At 36.3% G+C, this 20,348-nt stretch overlaps 1 protein-coding gene across 1 annotated transcript in view; it reads left to right on the top strand.

Annotated features, from left to right (window-relative positions):
* The window catches only part of IRAG1 (inositol 1,4,5-triphosphate receptor associated 1), a 93,644-nt gene extending 75,675 nt beyond the window's left edge, over positions 1-17,969 (top strand). Inside the window, exons 15-26 of the mRNA XM_074917843.1 lie at positions 76-154; positions 2,974-3,094; positions 4,655-4,685; positions 5,771-5,911; positions 6,333-6,464; positions 7,184-7,325; positions 7,980-8,029; positions 8,811-8,918; positions 9,565-9,632; positions 12,240-12,359; positions 13,255-13,386; positions 14,688-17,969. Of these exons, the coding sequence (XP_074773944.1) occupies positions 76-154; positions 2,974-3,094; positions 4,655-4,685; positions 5,771-5,911; positions 6,333-6,464; positions 7,184-7,325; positions 7,980-8,029; positions 8,811-8,918; positions 9,565-9,632; positions 12,240-12,359; positions 13,255-13,386; positions 14,688-14,928 (1,365 nt within the window). The 3' untranslated portion in view covers positions 14,929-17,969. The remainder of the gene's footprint in view (positions 1-75; positions 155-2,973; positions 3,095-4,654; positions 4,686-5,770; positions 5,912-6,332; positions 6,465-7,183; positions 7,326-7,979; positions 8,030-8,810; positions 8,919-9,564; positions 9,633-12,239; positions 12,360-13,254; positions 13,387-14,687) is intronic.
* Positions 17,970-20,348: the final 2,379 nt, after the last annotated feature.

The raw sequence follows: 20,348 nt of genomic DNA, 5'->3' as shown, positions 1-20,348 counted from the left end.
TGTTCACATGGCAAGAATATTTAAATTGAGACTTCTAGTTAAGTTACTTTAAAATGTTACTGTTTTTCTTAACAGGAGCATATTTTGATGAGAAATCAAAATTTAGTTGGACTTAAACTTCCTGAACTTAGTGAAGCAGCTGAACAGGAAAAAGGTGCAGTATCATAAAAGCTGGAAGGAGTGTATGTTTGTTATACACTAATTTTTATAATTGACTACTATGGAGGAAGAAAAAAAGTCTTTTTCTTCAATTGCAATGGTAGTTGTAATGAGACAGTCATAGAGGGTAGTAAATGATCAATAAGAGAGACTGATAATGCAAGTACCTGAATTTCTTGATGATCTGAGTCAAGAAGATATTGTAGGTGTTGTTGCAACCAAACAAAAAGATGCATACCTGGAACAGAGCCTAGCTTAAGAGCTGGAGGACTGTCTCAACTTCCAGTGACTCTGAAAAAAAGTTACAGCAGTGATGGATTGAATGGATGTGACCTCTGCAAGATATTGTGGCCACAAGGCTGAATTTGATCCTTGAAAGTATAAATAAGAGACGGAATGCATTATTCCTGCATTTTTGTTTTAGTATATGTGTGGCAAATATTGAACTGGCTTGTTAACTTCTGGTCTGCAGCTCTACATCAATGTGGATAGGTAAGAGTAAGGCCAGAGAAGAGACATAAATGTGACTGAAGGATTGGAAAAATATGCCTTGCATATTCTGTGAGTGGGCTTGTTTAGCTCAATTTCTATGATTTTTAATAAGAAAAAGGCTTAAAACTCTACATAAATGAGGAAACAGAAATCTGGCACAAAATGTTTTTTCCAATCTAACACAAGTAAATGAGGTTTGATGCCTGGAGGCTGCATCTAAAAAGATTCAGAATAGAAATAAAGAGCAAAGATACAATCCTGAGGACAATTCAACAACTGGAAGAGCTAAATAGCAGTAGTGCTGAGCAACCAATTGAAAATATTTAAACCAAAACTATATATTTGTTTGGAAGTAGTGAAGTCAGAACTTGTTCAGACTGTTTTTAAGGCCACATTAACTGAAATGGAGATGGTTAGTATGAAAGGAGCTGAAACTGATTGTCCAAGATTTGATCCAAACTCAATTTCCCTTTTTCCTGATACTGTTTGTTTTGCTAATTCATAGATTTGCTTTGGGACTGTTTCATAAGGCCTTAAAGTTTCTGTTACACAAGGAGATGGCTGAGATATTACATGTCATGTTATCTGTGCAGACTCATCTTCTGTCTGGATGAAACAAGATTAAAAGACACTTCTTGTCCTCTGTCTAGTGATTATATCTTTGGATTCTTAGATATGGTAATATTATTCCTGTCACTCTGCTAATATATAATTTCTCAGAAATTATTTAGCAGGCTCTGTTTGAAAGTGTAAAATAGTTGCCATTTTACCAGCCTGTTACATAATTTTGACAAATTTGAAACTTTTAAGGAAAACTTTATGACAAGCTAAGCGTTTTATCCAGCTTTTCAACCAAGATCTCATGAGCATCACAAGCTTTTTAAAGTCTAGTAACGTATCTAAATGGTAGCCAGAACATTAAGCGTCAGCTCTGTGTCCTCAGAAAGGAAAACAAGTGAGAGGTCAAATAATTAGTTCATTTGTTAGGGAGAGTTACTTCCTTACATTGTTGTAAAAGCCACCCTGTGCTTTTTAACTGGAGTAGTAATTTTGCTTAAACAATAGGAAGTAGCCAGATACTTCATTATTGTTGTTACGAATCAAATCTACTGGCTCCATCATATTTTGCTGTCAATGCCAAGTTATTGTGATCATCTGGGTAAATACAACTTAGCATCTACAGAAGTTTAGGTAAGTGGGGTATGTTAGATCTGGAGACACTGTGGTGTCAGGCTGGCTTTTTAGGGGGATGCACATGGGTGTTCTTAAGTACTGTAATTTCTGAATATAAAGGAAATGCACAGAACTAAAATGTAGCTTGAAAATCTCCCATTCTTTTCTGTCTTTCATGTTAACGTTCTCCACATTTACAAAATTTGAGCTTTTTCACACTATTTGTTTTGCAAGTCTAAGAATCATTTTGTTACTCCAAATGAACAGGAGAGCTGTATATTCCCAAGTCTGACATTCAGACTGGGGAATCTGACTTTCCTATCGGAGAGTCCATGAAATTCTGGCAAGATAGAAGGAGATAAGGGAATTATTATACATGAAATGAAATAAAATTTAAAAGCTAAGTAATATGAATTTAAAAAAAATATGTTTGAGCCATGTCTTGGTCCTTATGAAAGTGGCAGAAGTAGAGAATGTAATTCAAACCTTTCTGTCCTGTTTCAATGACCGTGCAGTGCAAACAAGTGCATGTTGTAGATTCATCACCATAAATGGTGCACAAAATCTGTAGTATAGTACATTATATAAGACTTCTTCTTGGCAGGTGGCATTTAAAGCCTTAGAAAATGACAGCACTCTATTACAAAATCTAAGCTAAAATATTCCATAAATGATGTAACTGTACTGGTAAAGCACAATGCAAAATGTTAAATTAGATGTTCCAGTAATGAATTTGGGTGCAGTTTGAATTCTAGGAAAAATACTAATACAACAATTATTTTTCAGTCATTAGAGACTGTCAGAGTGCATATTACTTCACTCTTTCTCCATAAAGGCTGACAGTTGTGCTGATTACTTCTGTTGTCACCGCTCAATAGGAGGACAGGGGATCTTTACATGAGCAGTAAAGGAGAGATGAGTGATGTATCACCATATGCAATAAAGGAAGTCACAGTCTGGGCAAAGGGAGAGACCTCTTCTTGTTGTTCACTTTTGCTCCCAGCAGAGTTAGGGTGAAAGCCTCATTGACTTTAAAAAGGACACAGTTAGACTAAAAGGTCCTGTTTGGCTCGGAGATGCTGACTGTTAATACTTAATGCATGACTTTTCAAGTAACATAAAAAGTTTTTTATCTGAAAACGTCTTTAGGCCCTTCACCTCTCCCTTCCCCCACTGAAGAGGAAGAGACAAAGAATAGCTCTGATGTCATGCCCAGCATTCCTGATGTATTGCTGCGAAAACTGCGAGTGCACAAATCACTTCCAGGAAGGTAAAAGCTCATTAGAAGTAGAAAGACATCATCCGGGGGAAGGCACACTAATGGCTTGCAGTGAACTCTATGGAGTTCCATTCGTAGGGGGTCCATTTAAGTAGAGAAATTGCTGCATCTTAAAATGTGCAACACAGATTTTCTGAAGAATTTCAAGGAGTGTACCAACTTCCAGTAACTGGCCAACTCTAAAATTAGTTTGTAAGTTCTACATAAAAAGTCTGAAATCTAACTTGCAAGGTCCAAGTACATTTTGTGCAGATTTTTCCACCAGTCTGTCCACTGCTGGTTTTCAGAATTGTTGCTGCAGATAGAAATTCATGTTGGAAATGTTTGTATTTCTTTCTCTACACCCCCAACCCCCACCCCCATCCCAAATAATCAGGCCAGATAATGCTTTCCAATGGTAAAATTTGGGCATACAAGAATTCTGCAGGTTTTCTGCAGGTGATGATTTTTCAGGGAAATTGAATTTATTTTGCAATCCTAGTTGAGGGACTTGCTTGTTATATGACATTTATAAATGAATGCATGAGGTGAAGAAAGTCTAAGAGATCATTGCGTGATTGTAAATAAATACTGAAAAGAAATGTAATTTCATAGCTAAGTATAAAATAGATAAATGCTGAACTGGCTTTGAGGATCAGATAATATACAGATCTTCTGTATATTATGGTAATATTATGATAATATTTTCATTTTCTGAAAGTATCGTGTCTGCACAGTGCATGACAGTTTTGTCAACCACAACTCCTATCACTGGCATCCACTAGAATTTGTATATACAACTCCTGTCGTTTCTTTCAGATGTTTCTTGTCTCTATTGACTTGCATTAAACTGAATAGATCTCTGATGTTTTGGAACAAGTACAGGGAATAAGAACCTGTCAATTCAAACCCATGGAATGACTGCCTTTAAGTGAGACCTTCAATATAATGTTGTCTATCTTATTTCTTTTGTAGTATTCTATGAAACTGAATAATTTTCTATGAAATTTGTGCAGTCAGTAGTCGTTCTTGTGGTGGAAAACTCATAAAACTCAAACATATATTTTGTCAGAATCATCGTTAGCTAACTTCTAACAAAGTTAGCAACCAGAACGTATATAGTTCAGTATACAGTGAGCTGGCTTTTGAATTCTGACCATCTATGATCACCATCATGAGATTTCAACTGTTAACAAAAGGAAAATGGGTAAAGATAATAATCTGAAATACAGCGTATTGTCACCTGCAGCTCCAAAAGGATAAATTCAGTCTTGCTCTTGTACTCACAATTTATCACGATGTAGTGCAGACAGGAGTATTTGCAGTTGCCAGAAACTTTGGTATGTTTTTGCCAATGCTCAGGTGATACTGTGCTGTTGCATTTTAAAAACCACATGGGGTTTTGCCATAACAAGTACAACTGGACTAATTAAATACTGGTTTCAGCAAAAGAAACCATAAAATACTTAAGGGGAGGATGCCTTCTGTTGTTCTTTTCAATTAAATACTCCAATAGCTTTGTTTTCAGAGACAAAACTAATTAAAAGGTGGATTTTCTGCTTTTATTTCTAGCTCCCCTCCACTTACTGAAAAAGAAGTTGAGGTAAGTATGTCCTTAAACTCATTATTTTAGACATATGCCTCAATTTTAAGTGGTTACTGTAAGTCTAAGGGTGGTTATTAGAACCAAGTAATGGGATTTTTTTTTCCCCAAAAAATATTTCTCAGAAAAAAGCCAAACAGAACTCAATCAAAATGACAGTTTTATAAAATATGGGCAATTGTCCCAGGCAATATAAACTGTAAAAAAACTGAGAGTAGCAACAGGCAAAACACTTGTTTGTGCATTCTTTGTAAGAAAATACACATTCATTCTGGAAATCGTTATCATATACTTAAACAGAGATTAAATGAGACCAGAAATTAAATGAGTTAATTTGCATTGTTGTATTGGCCAATAAAAGCTTTGGGGCAGTTTTTGATGCTATTATGCAGTTAGTTTCCATGATTTTTACTTTTTCAGTTCAAGGCAGTAATTATTTTGTAGGTTGCTCTTCAGCTTGCTAGCTTTGTTTCTTCCTTTTTTTCACATACCAGTCAAGAAAAAGATCTTCATTTACATAGCTCCAGTCTAACGGAACTGTCAGTGCCTTGTGCTTTGCAAAGTATCAATCCTAAGAAATAATGCATCAGATAAAGAAAGAAATAATGTTTAAAAGCATGGTGGAAGAGAATAAAAATGTTTGCGCTTAATCTTTTGCTGGCTTCAGTGGTAGGTGTTTATCCCTTAGGTAAAACAGTGCGAATGGTGAGCTCATCCCTGGACTTCCTCTGCACTCACTATCTGTTTAAAAACCTTGGGGACCCTTGGAGGAAGTCCAGTTAGAAAACAGATCCATTGTGATTCTGGTACTTCTGGTAGGCTACTTCCTTCATGGTGTCTCTGCTCTACTATCTCCCAGAAAAACATTCAGGGAAAGAGGCAGCAACACATTTGTTCATGTTTTAGAGGAAGTAAAGAGAAGTGATTTTTTTAAATAATTGAACTTTTAAAATATTTTCAATTTCCTGTTTCAATACTTACTTAAGCACCAAAGTTTCTTAAACATATACCTTATTCATAAGTTGTTATTGGAAATCACATTACTGTGACACTTACTTTAAAATGCTTTTTCTCAATCCAAACAGAATGTATTTGTACAGCTTTCCTTGGCCTTTAGAAATGATAGTTATACCTTGGAATCTAGAATTAACCAAGCAGAGAGGGAGAGAAATCTTACCGAAGAGAATGCTGAGAAGGAACTGGAAAGCTTTAAAACAGCCATTACGGTAAGAAAACAACAGTAATTCTTTTTCTGAAAAAAGTGCACACGCCTTTGAAATATATGTGGCTATGCTTGCTTATACCTATTGTATATTCAGTCCCCAAACTGCGCTTTAAATTTGTAAAGTTCACAGGTAGTGAGGCATGATTCACCATTAATTTCAAAAGGTAAAATGTTGCAAGTGTGCTTAGCCCTCTTTAACTCCTTGCAAGGTGTGCCTGCAGTGTGCAGTGAAGCACCGTTCTGAGCCAGGGCAGCAGCTCTCTCGAGGTTACCTGTGGTGGTGGTGATGGCACTCCTCTGGGGCTAATTTGTCCATGGGTAGTTCTGCCTCGCGTTGCTCCCCCACTTCTGTGGCTCAGGCCACTTCATCTGAACTAAAAGTGACAAGACATGACAATAAAGCTTATGTATTTTCATTTCAGTCTTCAGCTCACTTATGGCATCACTATGAACACCGAGAAGCCTACCAGAAACTATTGGAGGATATTGCTGTTCTGCGTCGTTTAGCTGCTAGACTGTCTAGTCGTGCTGAGATGGTTGGAGCTGTTCGCCAGGTAAGAACAGCCACGTGTCTGACATGTATCCTGGCTGCACGTGTTCGCTCTCTTTTTCAGCCATAGGTGGAGGTTATGTTAGTCCTTTGAATTTGATTTGCCATTTTGACAGATTAAGGACATTTATTGTAGTGTCAGATAAGACACTATTTCAGTCCGGAAGTAGAAATTCAAACTGAAGGTTACCCATGAAGCTATTCAACATGGGTACAGTAGGAGCATCTAGATTATTCATTATTCTTATTATTCTCTGCATCACGAGAAACTTAAAATCAGTGCAGCATGAATAAGACTTTTCTGGGCCAAAACCTCATCTAGGTCAGTCACCTGCCTTTGGCAATAGCTGAGTCAGACAACTATAGAGTATAAGTGATAACACAGCAATACCCTCCCAGACTGTTCCCTCTGCCCACTGAAGTAACTAGAGTGATGCCAGTGACTAATACCTTTGAGGGTTTGAGAACAAATGTATGCATACCACATAACTAATAACAGGAAGACTGTATGTGACAAAACAATCATGACATTCTGTGGACATATATGAATGCACGTGCATTTGTGTTCTAAATAGTTTAGGAGTTTTCAGTCATGGAGGTACCAATATTTCTTTAAGAAGGACTATTCCAAATTATCCCTGATGGGGAGCATACACATAGAGGCAAATGATTAGTTTGAGAGCTGTAAAGGTGACCTGAGCATTCCCCTCTTTTCTTCCTTAGGAGAAGCGTATGTCAAAGGCAACAGAAGTGATGATGCAGTATGTGGAAAATCTGAAAAGAACATATGAGAAGGATCATGCTGAACTAATGGAGTTCAAGAAACTTGCCAATCAGAATTCTAGCAGAAGCTATGGTGCATCTGGTAAAAAAAAAAAAAATTTTAAAAAATTAAGGGGTTTGTCTTGCCTCTATACAGAGAGGTGTTGGTGCTATTAATGCTAAAAAAAGTGAAGTATAAGGAAACCTATTCATGAAGTTCTGATCTACGGGAGTAAATTTCAGAAAGTTATAGATAGAACAGTTAAAATATTTCATAGAAGCCATACTTAATGCTGTAGTACAGTAATTTAAAATCACTGTCACTTACCAAATGCTGATGAGATCCAATGACATGTTCATTGGCCTCTTGCACATACACGATGTTTGCAGTTTTAATGCAAAGGCCTTTTCAGTGAGAGATGATGGCAAAGTTTCATTATTAAAAATACCTTTTGCAACCTTTTCTGTCCTAGTTTGCTGGAAACTGACACACAAGTATTTTCCTTTGCAAAAACTTGTATATGGGTTGCCTGACCTCAGTAATGATAGCAATGGTTCAATTTCTTGAAATTATTTCAAATTGTGGGTGTAATTGAGACCAGAACTGTATGACAGATGACAAATAAATATGCAGTGTCTACAGACCTTGTATAAATATACTGTATCTGAGTTTGAACTAGAAGCAAGGGCTCTATTAATATCATTTATCAATACTCATGTAGTCTAAGACTGTTCTTTATCTACTGTTTTTATGCAGAAGATGGAGTACCTCGTTCATCTAGATCCATGTCTCTTACTGTTGGAAAGGTATTTCTACAATCTAATGAAAATGAAGTGAACATTTTTATGTAGTGAAATTTTTGTCTACATGCCCTCACTTTTATAGGCTGTGTTCAAAACGTAGTGCTGGTACATTCTAAATATTATTCATGTAATTCAGTGCAAGTGCTTTGTAATTTTGGATACATGATTAAGTATGACTGTGCAATAATGACAATATTTGGGAAATCTCATGATGCTAGATAGATATCTAATAACTCAAGGGTGGGGGAGAAGGCTCTATTTTTTTCCGGAGGGAAGGGATGTTACTGTTTCTGTAAATTATAATTTGTAGGTTTAGAAATAATATATCATAGTGGGTACAGTATATCATAATGGGTACACAGCAAGCAAAGAGTTTCATTTGTCACTTCATTATTTTCCGGTGATTGTGACACTGGCACTTTTCCCACTATCATTATACATCTGATTTAACCAAAGATAATAGATTCTGATAAGAACTGACAGTATCAACTCAGAACATAGCTGTGGTGTGACTTACACCATTGGGCTTTCATTGTGGAGGGAAAAAGAGTAGCATCCCTGTACAGCACCTCCTTTCACACTAAGCACTTACCATACCAGGCAGTACTAGAGGAAATTGAAGGGAAAACCAAAGCCCTAACAGCCATTTATCTTAATTTTGCTTCCAACTCCCCTTTCCCCCAAGGGACATTAACCTACATCTTTGCCACACCTGTTAACTTGGAGAATTTTTCCTCGGTCTATCTTGTTGTATGACAGGAAAAAAAAATGTTGTTTCTCACAGAATCTGCCTCGGAGGAGAGTCAGTGTTGCTGTTGTTCCTAAATTTAACTCCTTAAACATTCCTGGTCAGTCACCAGCCGCTTCACCTATACCTTCAATGCCATCCCTGGTAAGTAAAACCCACATTTTAAAGATACAGCTTTTTGTCTAAACCACTTTTGTATAGGGCCAGGCCATACTTCCTAAATAATGTAAGCCCTTTCATTGGTTTAACTTGTTTTGGCTCCATCCTAGTGAAGGGGATGGACAGAGGTAATTCCTGTTGTGTAAGGGACCTGGGCCTTCAGAAATGAGGGGTTTTGCTGAGAAGCTAAATCCATTTTAGTTTTAAGAAAACAATCTGTGTACAATTTAGTACTCAGAGTCAATTGTTTCAGGAACCAAGTGTGTTTGTTTACCTTGATGTATTACGATTTTTTTTGTTGTTCAAAATTTTCCATTGAAAACTCAGCTAACAAATTAACATTGCTAGGATAATATGGAAAGAAGCAGTAAAGTAATTTTACTGTTCAGTGATCAATATATGAAGAAGAAAGACTTGGAAAAAATAAGCAGGGTAGAAGGGAATGGCACAGAAAATTCTTAGTGTAGAAGTCCATTGTTTTCTGTGATTAGTGGGAAGCTCCATATTAAAGACACCTTGCTCATGGGTGTGCCAAGAAAGCCTAAGCAGCACATTGACTTTGTCATTTTACTGAAAACTCATTTGAAATTAATTTATGGATGTAACTTTTATTGATGTTTTTCACTTACAGTCTGAATCACCTAGTAATGGAAGGAGCAATCTAACATCTACTCCTGTTCTGCCAGCACTTTTAGAAAAGTGAGTTTTCTCTAGGTCATCTCATACCTATTAAATCCTAGTATGAAATGAAAATTATATAATTTCTGTCTTTCCTAACAGAAGTTATACCAAGGTATAAGATATTAAAATCAGGGACACAATTATGGCTTAGGCAGATTCATGATCTGGTAACTCTATTTTACTATGTCTTTTCAATTTTACTTGCTTCTTTCACTCTTCAACATGTGGCCAGCTGGTAAGAATTGTATTTTGAAATACTTGTGATATCCCGGTTTTTAATGTAGGTTTTTTAATTTATATGAATAAACATAAGTATACAAAATTCAAAAGTATAATTTATCATAATAGTATAAAAATTTTGCAGGAGTCAAAACAATGATTAAATAGAGTAGTGATTCATTTTTAGAATAAAATGACTTGAACATTCAGCTAACTTAAAGCATTAGGTTTGAGTTTTTAGTTTTAACAACCAGAGACTAGTTATAACAGTCAGAGAGGTTTGCATTTTAAAATGAAAAAATAGACATATGAAAGACAAGGGGGTTTTTTTAGCCTAATAACAAGCAAATACCTCAATATCTGTATTTTTCTAGTACCTATAAATTGCAAAAATATTTTTCATTAAAACATTTGCCCTTTTGACTCTGTATTACTTACTATTAGTCTAGATGTCCTGTCTGGTTTAAGGTGTGCTTTTGTTATCCGTTTTCTGTAATATTCCATGAGTCATTCCATGGTTTTAAGTAGTACTACTTTCAGATCAAAATAATAGGTACAGGAACAAGGAAAGCAAAGAATCGCTCTGGTGGAAAACATGTGCATCTACACATTTCTAGAAAGAACTTTTAAGTTCTTCCAGTTGAAATTCATGTAGACATGTAACTTAATTTTATACAAGTTATTGAAATGCACTAATAGAATACAAAGGTGGACAGTATGAAAACATGTGAGACTGGAATGAGAATAGAAGACATACTCAAACTGTTCTACAAGGTCTTTGTAAACAGTTGCCATTATGCATACAGGTACTGTTGCATTTGCAAATCCATGTGTGTGTATCATTTATTCATACGTATAATCAGCCTAGAAAGCAAAAAAACAAATTGTCATGCACTTTTCCAAATACTTACCTCTGTCAGGAAATGCTGCACATTCTAAGGAAGTTGCTTGTTGATGTTTCAGAAGTAAAACTTACTAAAACATCACATTGTTTTTTGTTATTGTTACTACTAATACTATTTTGGTCACTTAGACAGTTTACAATATCACAATAAAATATCTTCAATACCAATTTAAATTAAAGATTGTTAGGATGCTTTAAACATGCAAATTAAAAGCTTTAAAATAAGATGTTGCATCAGTACAGGATATTGAATTTCACATATTTTAGATTAGTGCTAGGGCAGGACAAAATTTATCTTTTATCTCTGTGCTTTACTAAGAGTGAAAACATGCAACAATTTGGAAAACAAAAATGGTGAACTGTGGCACTAGTGGTTACAATTCAACAGAACTCTGCAAGATTTAGATCATCTTTTGAAACCCTACGGAAAACCAAACCAAACAAACCAAATCCTTATCAATATTTCTTACTGGATCTTAAGAAAACAAATCATCAAATAACAGAAATAGAACTTGAAATTCAAGTTTGAGCATAAGTATGCATGCATGGGCCAGCTGCTGTATTAGTGTGAAATTGCATGGTTCAGCAGTTTTGTATATTTAAGCATTCGAGCATATACACATGATTTGTTTAGAGTCCAAGTGAAAATAATGTCTACTGTTAATTTGACTTCTTGAGAGAAAACCCATTGCCCGGAGATGGTGTCAATAGGGTGAAGTATTCTGCCATTGGGTTTAGTGCCAGAAAAATAAGGCCTGCAAAAAGGGTTAGATTCTAGAAGTTGAAATGGGATCCACTGTTGATCTTATCAAACCTTGACTTTGATAATTTGCTAATTCATGTCTGACTCACTTCAACTCTTTGTCCCAGACTTAAATAAAAAAGGACGGGTGAGCACTGCAGAAAGAGAGCAATATACAAGGCTTATCTTTTGGCTAAATGCTCAAAGCTTTTACTTAAGGAAAGTTTTAGTGACAAAAGCTATGTATGTGTTTGTATTTTTTTAAACTGTGCATCAGTGCAGCATATAAAGTCAGCAGAGGGGAGTACTAAAAGACAAATAAGAACATTTTTGTTCTTAAATTATTATTTGGTATTATTTCTGTTATTTTCCACTGATGTAGCAGGCTACAATTTCTAAGGTGATTTTCAGAAAGTTGAGGGAAATGTTATCAAGAATAGCAAATGAATGCCATGAATAAGCCAGGAAACAAATTCTTGTTTCATTTCTTTTTTAAAGAAGAAACAAATGGCAAGCTTTAATACCTTAGAAACATATTAATTACTGTTCTTAGATTCTGAAGACTCAACATTCTGAAACTAAAATTTTGCTTAGTGTTTAACTTTTTCTGTTTTGAAGGACATTTCATTTCTTTGACATACATTAAAGAAGAAAAATCAGGAATCGCAACATTATGTGTGATTGTTCTTGTTCAGTAGTATACTCCATATACATTTCAGTGATGTTATTTTCTATTTCTCTGTTTCTTTTGTCTTGGCAGTGGAAAGACTAATGGAGAGCCTGAGTGTGAAACCCCTGCTTCAGTGCTGACACAGAGTGGGTTGGAAGAGATCAGTCCTGAAACTAGAGCCAAGATAGAAGAGGAAGCATATAACAAAGGGTGGGAATATTTTATATGAACTAAATCTGTAAATTACCTGTGCTACCAGATGAGTACATACGTTTTTATAATGTAATTTTAAATGCAAAATGAGTGACATAATCGATATGAGCTCCTAGAAGATGGTTGTAATTGAAGCAATATGGGAAACAATGCGAGCGAGCTTCCCTCCTTGTATGTGCATTGTAGCTGCTGGCTTTCATCCTTTCTTAATGTTAGCCAGGCCATGGGAGAGTGGTTACATCAGAGATTCTGCGCTGGGTGGGTGTTCTTATGTCAATAGCGTTCAGAGATTCATGACAGGATAATCCAAAACAACTTTATAAAATATTTCTTCTGAAAGGCATACATAAAAATGAGTAAAGAGTAAGTATCAACTCTTGGAGTAAACTCGTGTTGTTTGTGTCACAAAGTGCTTTACGTAGCATGTTTTGGGGCAGTTAACAGCTTTGGGTCTGTTCAAAGAACCTTGTACTATGTGAAGAGGGAGACAAAAATTTTCATCCTCTCCTGCAGAATCCAACAAGCTTTCTATCTTTAGCATTGATTTGCATTTATTCTCCAGGAAAAAAAATCTAGAGGGTGTTCAAAATGATTGAAAAATAATAGAGAAATATTTACCAACTCCTTTACAACAGAAAAATGTTGTACTTTCCTGAGGACTGTCACCTCCTTTTCATGATGATAAGTTTGGTAACAGAGCTAATATAATCCTCTATTAAGGAAGGGTGGCTGCCATACTTACTGTCTTTAGCTAATTTTAACTCTTGTCCAAGTGCTGCAACACTGCTACTTGTGTTTTATTGCACGTAACAATCCATAAATCTAATTTTTCATACATACGAACAGGTTTATACAATGTGCTAGACTAAGAAAATTGGGTTTTGTGTTAAAGATATCAGGAAGGCTTAAAGAAAACCAAAGAACTTCAGGAACTGAAGGAAGAAGATGAAGAGACACCAAAAGAAAGTCATGATGAACATGAAGAAAGTGAAAATGAAGATGAAATAAAAAACCTGAAAAGCAGGTGAGACGGTGGTGTAATATGTCCATACAAGAGGAGCCACTTTTTTCTATTCACGGTACCCAACCAAGTGTTTTATACTATTGTCTTGACATGTTTTCTTCCAGTCTAAGGAAGCATACTTGAAATAACAGTATTTTCACAGAAAGGCATATTTCACGAGAACATAGTTGCAAAATGCAAAAATATTTCTTTCTATTTCAACTAAAATTGTATGTTGACATCAAGAAGCTTCACCCTTATGGGGTTTGGGTTTGATTTGAGGTAAAAAATATTCCACAGAAGTTCTTTAGATGCCAGAATGTATCTCTCAGAAGACATACATTGTCTCGTGAAAGTTGTATTTCAGGAATCTGATGGCCATATTTGTGCCATATGTCATTCCCAAACGGCCTTCACAGGGGAGTCTTCCAGTACATCTACAAGGTGAATGCAGATTAAGACAAACTCCACAGCTATGCTGGACTTGCTCTGACTTGGAAAGGCAGGTGCTTGCTCCCTCTGGAAGCTGTGTAGATGCAGCAGAACAGCACTGGGCTGCAGTTCCTGCCTTTTACCAGTGGCATGTCTATTGCATTCATCTGTACCCAGTGCTCTTTGTCTATACTGGGCTTTTGAATCATCTGCTCATTGCCTTACCTGAAGCATTTGATGCCAAACTGGAAAACTTTTCTGAAATTTTCAACTTTTCTTGGAGCTAATTACTGAGTCTCCTCAGGGGTTCCACACTCAATTCAATATACCTGCAATTTCCTACATTTTAAAAGCAAAGAGACTTTTGCACCAGAGAGGAATTGAATGCTGGCCAAAGCAAGTAATATGTTCAATCCAATCTAAGGTAGGGATGTAGGGATCCTTACCTGATCCAGGAGAATTAATTTCCATTCCATAACCATTCTGGTTATAAACCTCTGTTAACTTGAGATTTCAGACATGTTCAGAAGGGCAGCCATCTCGCTAGTCACAAAGCTCTTAGGAAGAAATGTTTACAAAGTTCTGATGTTTAGTTTAGTTGAGCAAGATGTCAACAGTGCAGAATTTGACATCATATCAAGCTCTGAGATTTGCCAGTTGACAAGTGGGAGAAATAGAAGTCAAGTTTTACAGTCTTCAGTGAATATTACCCATACCTGAGCATACAGCTCTTCTTGAAAGAACTTAACAGTCTGATTCTTCTTGACAGGGTATTTGTATTTGGAAGAAAGATGGTGCACCATACATCTATGAAACTTCTCAAATTGAAAAGCTTAAGATACTGAATTTGCATATGATTAATATATAACAGTTTTCTTTTAATTTTACAGCAGACTTGAAGTCATCATTAATTATTTACATATACTGTACCCCAAACTGTGTAAACACTGGAATGTGGTATGGCTTGTAGTGGCTGCGATTACCATTTTTGCTGTGGTGTTGGGACTCTACCATTCATACAACTCCTGTGATGAAAAATCAGAGGGACCTGAAGGGAAGGCCAGCTGTTCTGCTGCCCATCAATATTCCTGGTGGAACTCAGGATTTCAACAGGAGCAACGCACTGAATAATAAAGGAACGGCCATGTGTTTATGGTACCTGAGCAAGTACACCTGTTAGAACACAGTTGTTAAAGGTAGTGCTTAGTCATCCTTATTGGTTGTTAAATGTGATCTGTTAGACAAGTGAGTTACTCCATGCTGTCAGGTTTGGGGATACCGTGTGAACATACCTTGCCAAAATGACAATCTGATAAAGAATCCTGTCTGTCCTCTCAGTGTAAATGACTGATACAAATAAAGTAATACAGAATTATGATAAGGTTGTGGTAGTAATCGGCAACCAGCAAGACATTTAAAGGAATGATTTGCCCAGGACATTGGCATCTCTGCTATTATTTTGAAAACCTGCATTTGCAGTTAGTGCTTTACTTTGCATTTCTTGAATTTACTGGTAATTGTTGAAGTACTAATGGCATTTAAGTCCTTTGGGTTTTAAAAGTCTAAGTAATTTCCTTATTCATTATTAGCTAGAAATAGAAGCTCTTCTATGGAAGGTTAGAATTATATTATCAGACCAAATGCCTTGCTGATAAATTAATTTTATAAGAGGATTTATCTGTATGATTATTTAAATGGAATACTAAGTACATGCATAAATGTGTTTTAAATTTACTTTAGGAATGGGACCACCAGTTTTTTAAAATGGGATATACACCAAAACCTAAAATGAGGTCTAGATGGCACAGTCAGTTAATCTAGGAAATTCCAGCATATCAGAGACATGCTTTACCAAAATTTGTGTATGCCACTCAGAGCCACTCCTGGTTACAGCAAAAAGTAGTTGCTGCCTGGCAGATTAGATGTGTTGCCCAAGCCCAAACTACAGCAGTCTTGGATATGGGAAGCAACCTTCAATTCTTCCTTTAAAAAGAGAAAAGAGAGAAAAAAAGCGCCTTCAAACCTGTGTGTAGAAGCGATCACACTAAGTGGACTCTACCCTAGTGCTAGTACTGGAATAGATATTCTTTGGGACCTGCACTAGGAACACAGTTCTGTGTGCAGTCAAAACCCTGCCAGTGCCTAGGTGAATCAGGACATGAAAGCAGTGAGGACTTGGAAGAGGTCACTGCATGGTTTTAGTAGTTCATTTTCAGAATCTGATGCCAAGTATATAACTGTTCTGATACGCTTTCAAAGCTAAACTACCAGGTCATGATAGATTAATCTCTTGCCCAGATTTTTTAACAACTTCTGCCTACTTAGGAGTTGTGAGTTCTTACACAAGAATGCCAAAGCCTGAAATTTTTAGACAAGCAGTTTCAAAATGGTGAAGCCATTATCTGTAAAAAACCACAGCACCTAGGGCTGAGACCAAAATGTATGTCACTTAAGGTATACCATATGGACCTGCTGAATATCACTTCTGATTGAAGGTGAACTATGTTTGTCTTTTCATAGCTACATGCTTGAATCTAACCACGATACCAAAATCAGTGTGACACTGGATTGCACTTGTGTTTTGCATTCTTCTGGCATTTTCTGACTGATTAGCAGGTCTGTATACCAACTGAAGGACAAGTATGTTATGCAGTACTGTAAGTTCAGTTCAGATGTGGTCAGTATCATCATCGTTACTTTTGGTGTAAACACTGAACCTCAAGCTGACTATCAAAGAAAACAGGTTTCTAACTCAGCCAGAAATTTAGTTCACGTACCTGGCACTAGTAACAAATGTTCTGCTGGTGAATTTTGTTTCTTACATCTTTAGCCACATGTTTCTTAAGAGACATTTATATGGAGAAAGAAAAGAATAAATAAATAAGCAGACCACCACCATTTTTATTTTTTTTTGATGGGGGGAAGTCTAGAAGCAGTTGGGAGGTCTGTTTTTTATTTTAAGATATACATTGTTGAGGAATAGTGTGCTTAAGGAAGTTCAAAAAGGATAATGGGAAAGTGTCATTTGGTCTAAAATTGTAATTGGTAAAGAATAAGACAGAAGGTTTCTTGCAAATTACTTAATCTGTTTGGTTCAGTTAGAATATCTGACTATGAAGAACTACTGTGATATTTCACATACTTTTTCAGTATTTGAAGAAACTTGTCAGTTGCTCTTTGAATACATCTTTATTAAAATTGTCTAACTTAATATTCTTTACAGATAGCATTGATAATAAGGCAATAAAAATTGAAGGTAGATAGTTCTGAAGATTCAGAATCCTCTATGCCAAAAATTATGGCCACATATTTGATTATATGATTGTGGAAATGTTGGACTGCACTGAGGAAAAACAATTAACAATATCTATAATCAAATTAATTTGTTCTTGTTTACATCTGCACTGACGTGGGTCCAACACCTTATTTGAAGTCCATGTAGAAAGTTAACTGATATCAATAGGACTCCTGAACTGCTTCATGTTAAGCATGTGCTAAGGGGTCAGTGGGTGAACGAGGTCTCCATCCTCTCTCCAAACTCAGCACACTGGCTTTTTTGGACTTAGTGCACAAAGGCAGATTTCCATAACTAGTTGTACTGATTTGAACTGAACTACTTGCGTGTCTAAGGCAAGTATAATTTCGCCACAAAGTTATTAATTGTTGTGGGGAATGGACTGAAAGAGGCAAGAGATTATAATGAGGGTGAAAAGACGAAGATAAAGTTTATTTAAAAAAATATGGTTGTTCTTTTTATAACTACTTTGAGCAAACTGCCCACTAAAAATAATGAACCACAATGACTAACAGCACATTAAATATTTTTGCTTATATTTTTCAGTTAGTTAATGAAGACACCTTTTTCTAATAGGAAACTAGATTGAGCTCAAAGACTATTCTAAATGTAATTTTATCTGTTCAATATTAGTTTGCTTCATCTGGAAAAAACCTCCAACCTCTTCTGTGTTCAAAGATCACATCAGATAACAAGAAATAGATCTATTATTTATGCTATTAACACTGAAATAGTTTTCTTGACGTGCAATATTTATTTTTCTGCTTTAACAGGACACGTTTATTGTTTTCCTGCACAGCACAGATGTTTCTAGTAAAAGGAATTTTAAAAGGGCACTATTTTTGTGTATCATATTTAAATTTGTAATACTGTAAGATTTTGCACAAGTGTGCTGGTATTGTACTGTATAGTATCACATACTTGAGTTTTGAAATAAAAATATGGTTTCAAAGTCCTCAATGCTGCTACCTTAAAGGTTTGTTTTTTCCATGCGCTCTGTCTGCCTGTCGATGGCTAAGTACATACTGCCTTGTCTGTAACATAGTGCCGTGTTACACAGACCAAAGATCTTGTGCTTAGTCTTTCAGTTCTTCAGGAAAATGATGTAGAAGAAGCAAGCAAACTCCTGTTTCGGTAGAGAAAGTGTTTGTAAGCAGGGTCATCCCTGTCGTACCCTAGAAACAAGATGAGAGAGGAAACTGAAATATCCTGGAGAGAGTTTAACTCCTGCTTCCGAGGGAGGCTGCCTGTCACGGAGGAGGTTGAACGCGGAAAGCCACAAGGGAGATCTGTAACCGAAGGTTAGGATTCTTTATTTGCTTTGTGTTCCTGTAGGCTTGGGAGGTCTGGGAAGCCTGGGCTTTGTGGAGAGCTGAACTGCCAGACCAGCAGGAAGGAGACACAGTGCTCAAGTTCCACAAAGAACAGAAATGTCGCTTCTGAATCTCTGATGGTCTGTGTCAGGGAGAAAAACTCTGGGACATTGACAACCTTGAAAGGAATGACTGTTACCAGGAAAAGACCCTGATATTTGTATTTTCCACGTAAACATTTTTTTAAACTTGTTTCCTCTCCTGTTGTTCAGGCATCAAGACTCATTTAGAAATGATTGTAGAGAACAGTTAAGTGTGTTCTACCATATCGAAAGCTTAGCAGTCCCCATCAGCATTTTAAACGTGCTGGCATGAGATGCTGGAAGTTTTCCTTATAGGTTACTGTAAGTGTTTACGTCAAATGCTAATTAAACATTCAGTATAAGGCTGCTTTTTTTTTCACCACGCAAGTTAAGATGAAGACCCACAAACAGGTTAAAGACCTTTTATACTGTTACAGTCCAGGTAAGTGATCTTCCACACAGTTTTGGAACAACTCAAATATAAAAAGGAAGAAACTGACAAAAAAAAAAAGGTTATTTCAGTCTCACTTTATCGTTCAAAAATTCCTAATATGTAGTTTGCTCTTACAAAACCATGTGAAGGAGGGTTTTTTTGTTCGGTGTTTTTCTCACTTTTCCAGCGAAAAATTCTACTAAACATCAATAGCACAGACAGTTTGACTAAAGGAACTTTGCCACAGTGAGGATAATAGGCACAAAGTGTTAAAACTTGGAAGGACAATTAGTGTGCAATTTTAAAATGTCAGAAACCCAGCTTCTGATTAGTTTTCATGATAGCAGTTCAAGGTACGCATGGAGATTGTAAGATTTTGTTTAATGTTCTCAGTGTTTTACAGCCACAGTCTACTACTAGTCCATGAGAGCTACAGAATAACTAGTAGTTTCTGCTCCTACACAGTAAATGCAAGTGAATCCAGTTAGAACTTTCTTCAGTGAAAGTAAGTCTGACTGCAGCGTTTCAGATTGCTGTCCCTTTGTAGAGGCAGGTAGGTATAACACAGGAAAGGAGTGACTAGAAATTGGAGCAAGAAATTTGTATTAATATCTCAAAGAGCTTTACCAACATTCAATTCCAAACCAAACACAACTCAATGTTGCTTTCTTTATTGCGAATGGAGACATCATTTCATTAACCCACAGCATGCTCCACTCGGCCCTGTAGATGCCTGTCTATGGTATAGTATACCCATAACCGTGTTATATGCTGCTGTAAGAGATTGAGCCTGTGCCCAGATAAAAGTTAATACTATCTTAATATATTAAGAAGGAACCTTCTACAATGCAAACCACAGTTTAAAGACATAGCTACTGTTACATTTGTGTTTACAGGACCTTGAAAGCAGCCTGGGGATGTAGGACATCTGAAAGTTTCCTGAATCACAAACTGAACACAATGTAACAAAATCATCCTGTTGCAAAAAAAGGCTCATACCATTCTGAACTGTATAAGCAGATAAAGGAATTTATTAATCAGTACTTGGCATTGGCAAGGCCTCAGCTAGAGAGAAAGAGTGAGCAAGCTGGGGTTTCTTAGCTGAAAGAGAAGTGGGAGCAAAGGCATAACTTTAAATAAATAAGACTGTTGAAAAACATGGCAGTAAATTATTTTCCATGTCCATTTCCAACAGGAGAAGAAATTATAGGTTTACACCATGGTATGGGTAAGTCAGTTTAGACTAGAGAATACCTTTTACCAGTAAAGGACAGTGAAGCACTGCAATAGAGCATTTGAGGAAATGTTAAGAATTTGTCACTGGAAGTCTTTAAGAACAGGTTAGAGAAACATCTGTCAGGAATAACATAAATCCAGCTGATCCTACTGACAGTAAAGGGAACTAGCTGACCTCTTGAACACTATTC

This window comes from Athene noctua, chromosome 14, assembly GCF_965140245.1.
Source record: "Athene noctua chromosome 14, bAthNoc1.hap1.1, whole genome shotgun sequence".
Classification (NCBI taxonomy): domain Eukaryota; kingdom Metazoa; phylum Chordata; class Aves; order Strigiformes; family Strigidae; genus Athene; species Athene noctua.
The sequence above is the reverse complement of the archived record's forward strand: the minus strand, read 5'-3'. Positions and strand labels throughout refer to the sequence as shown.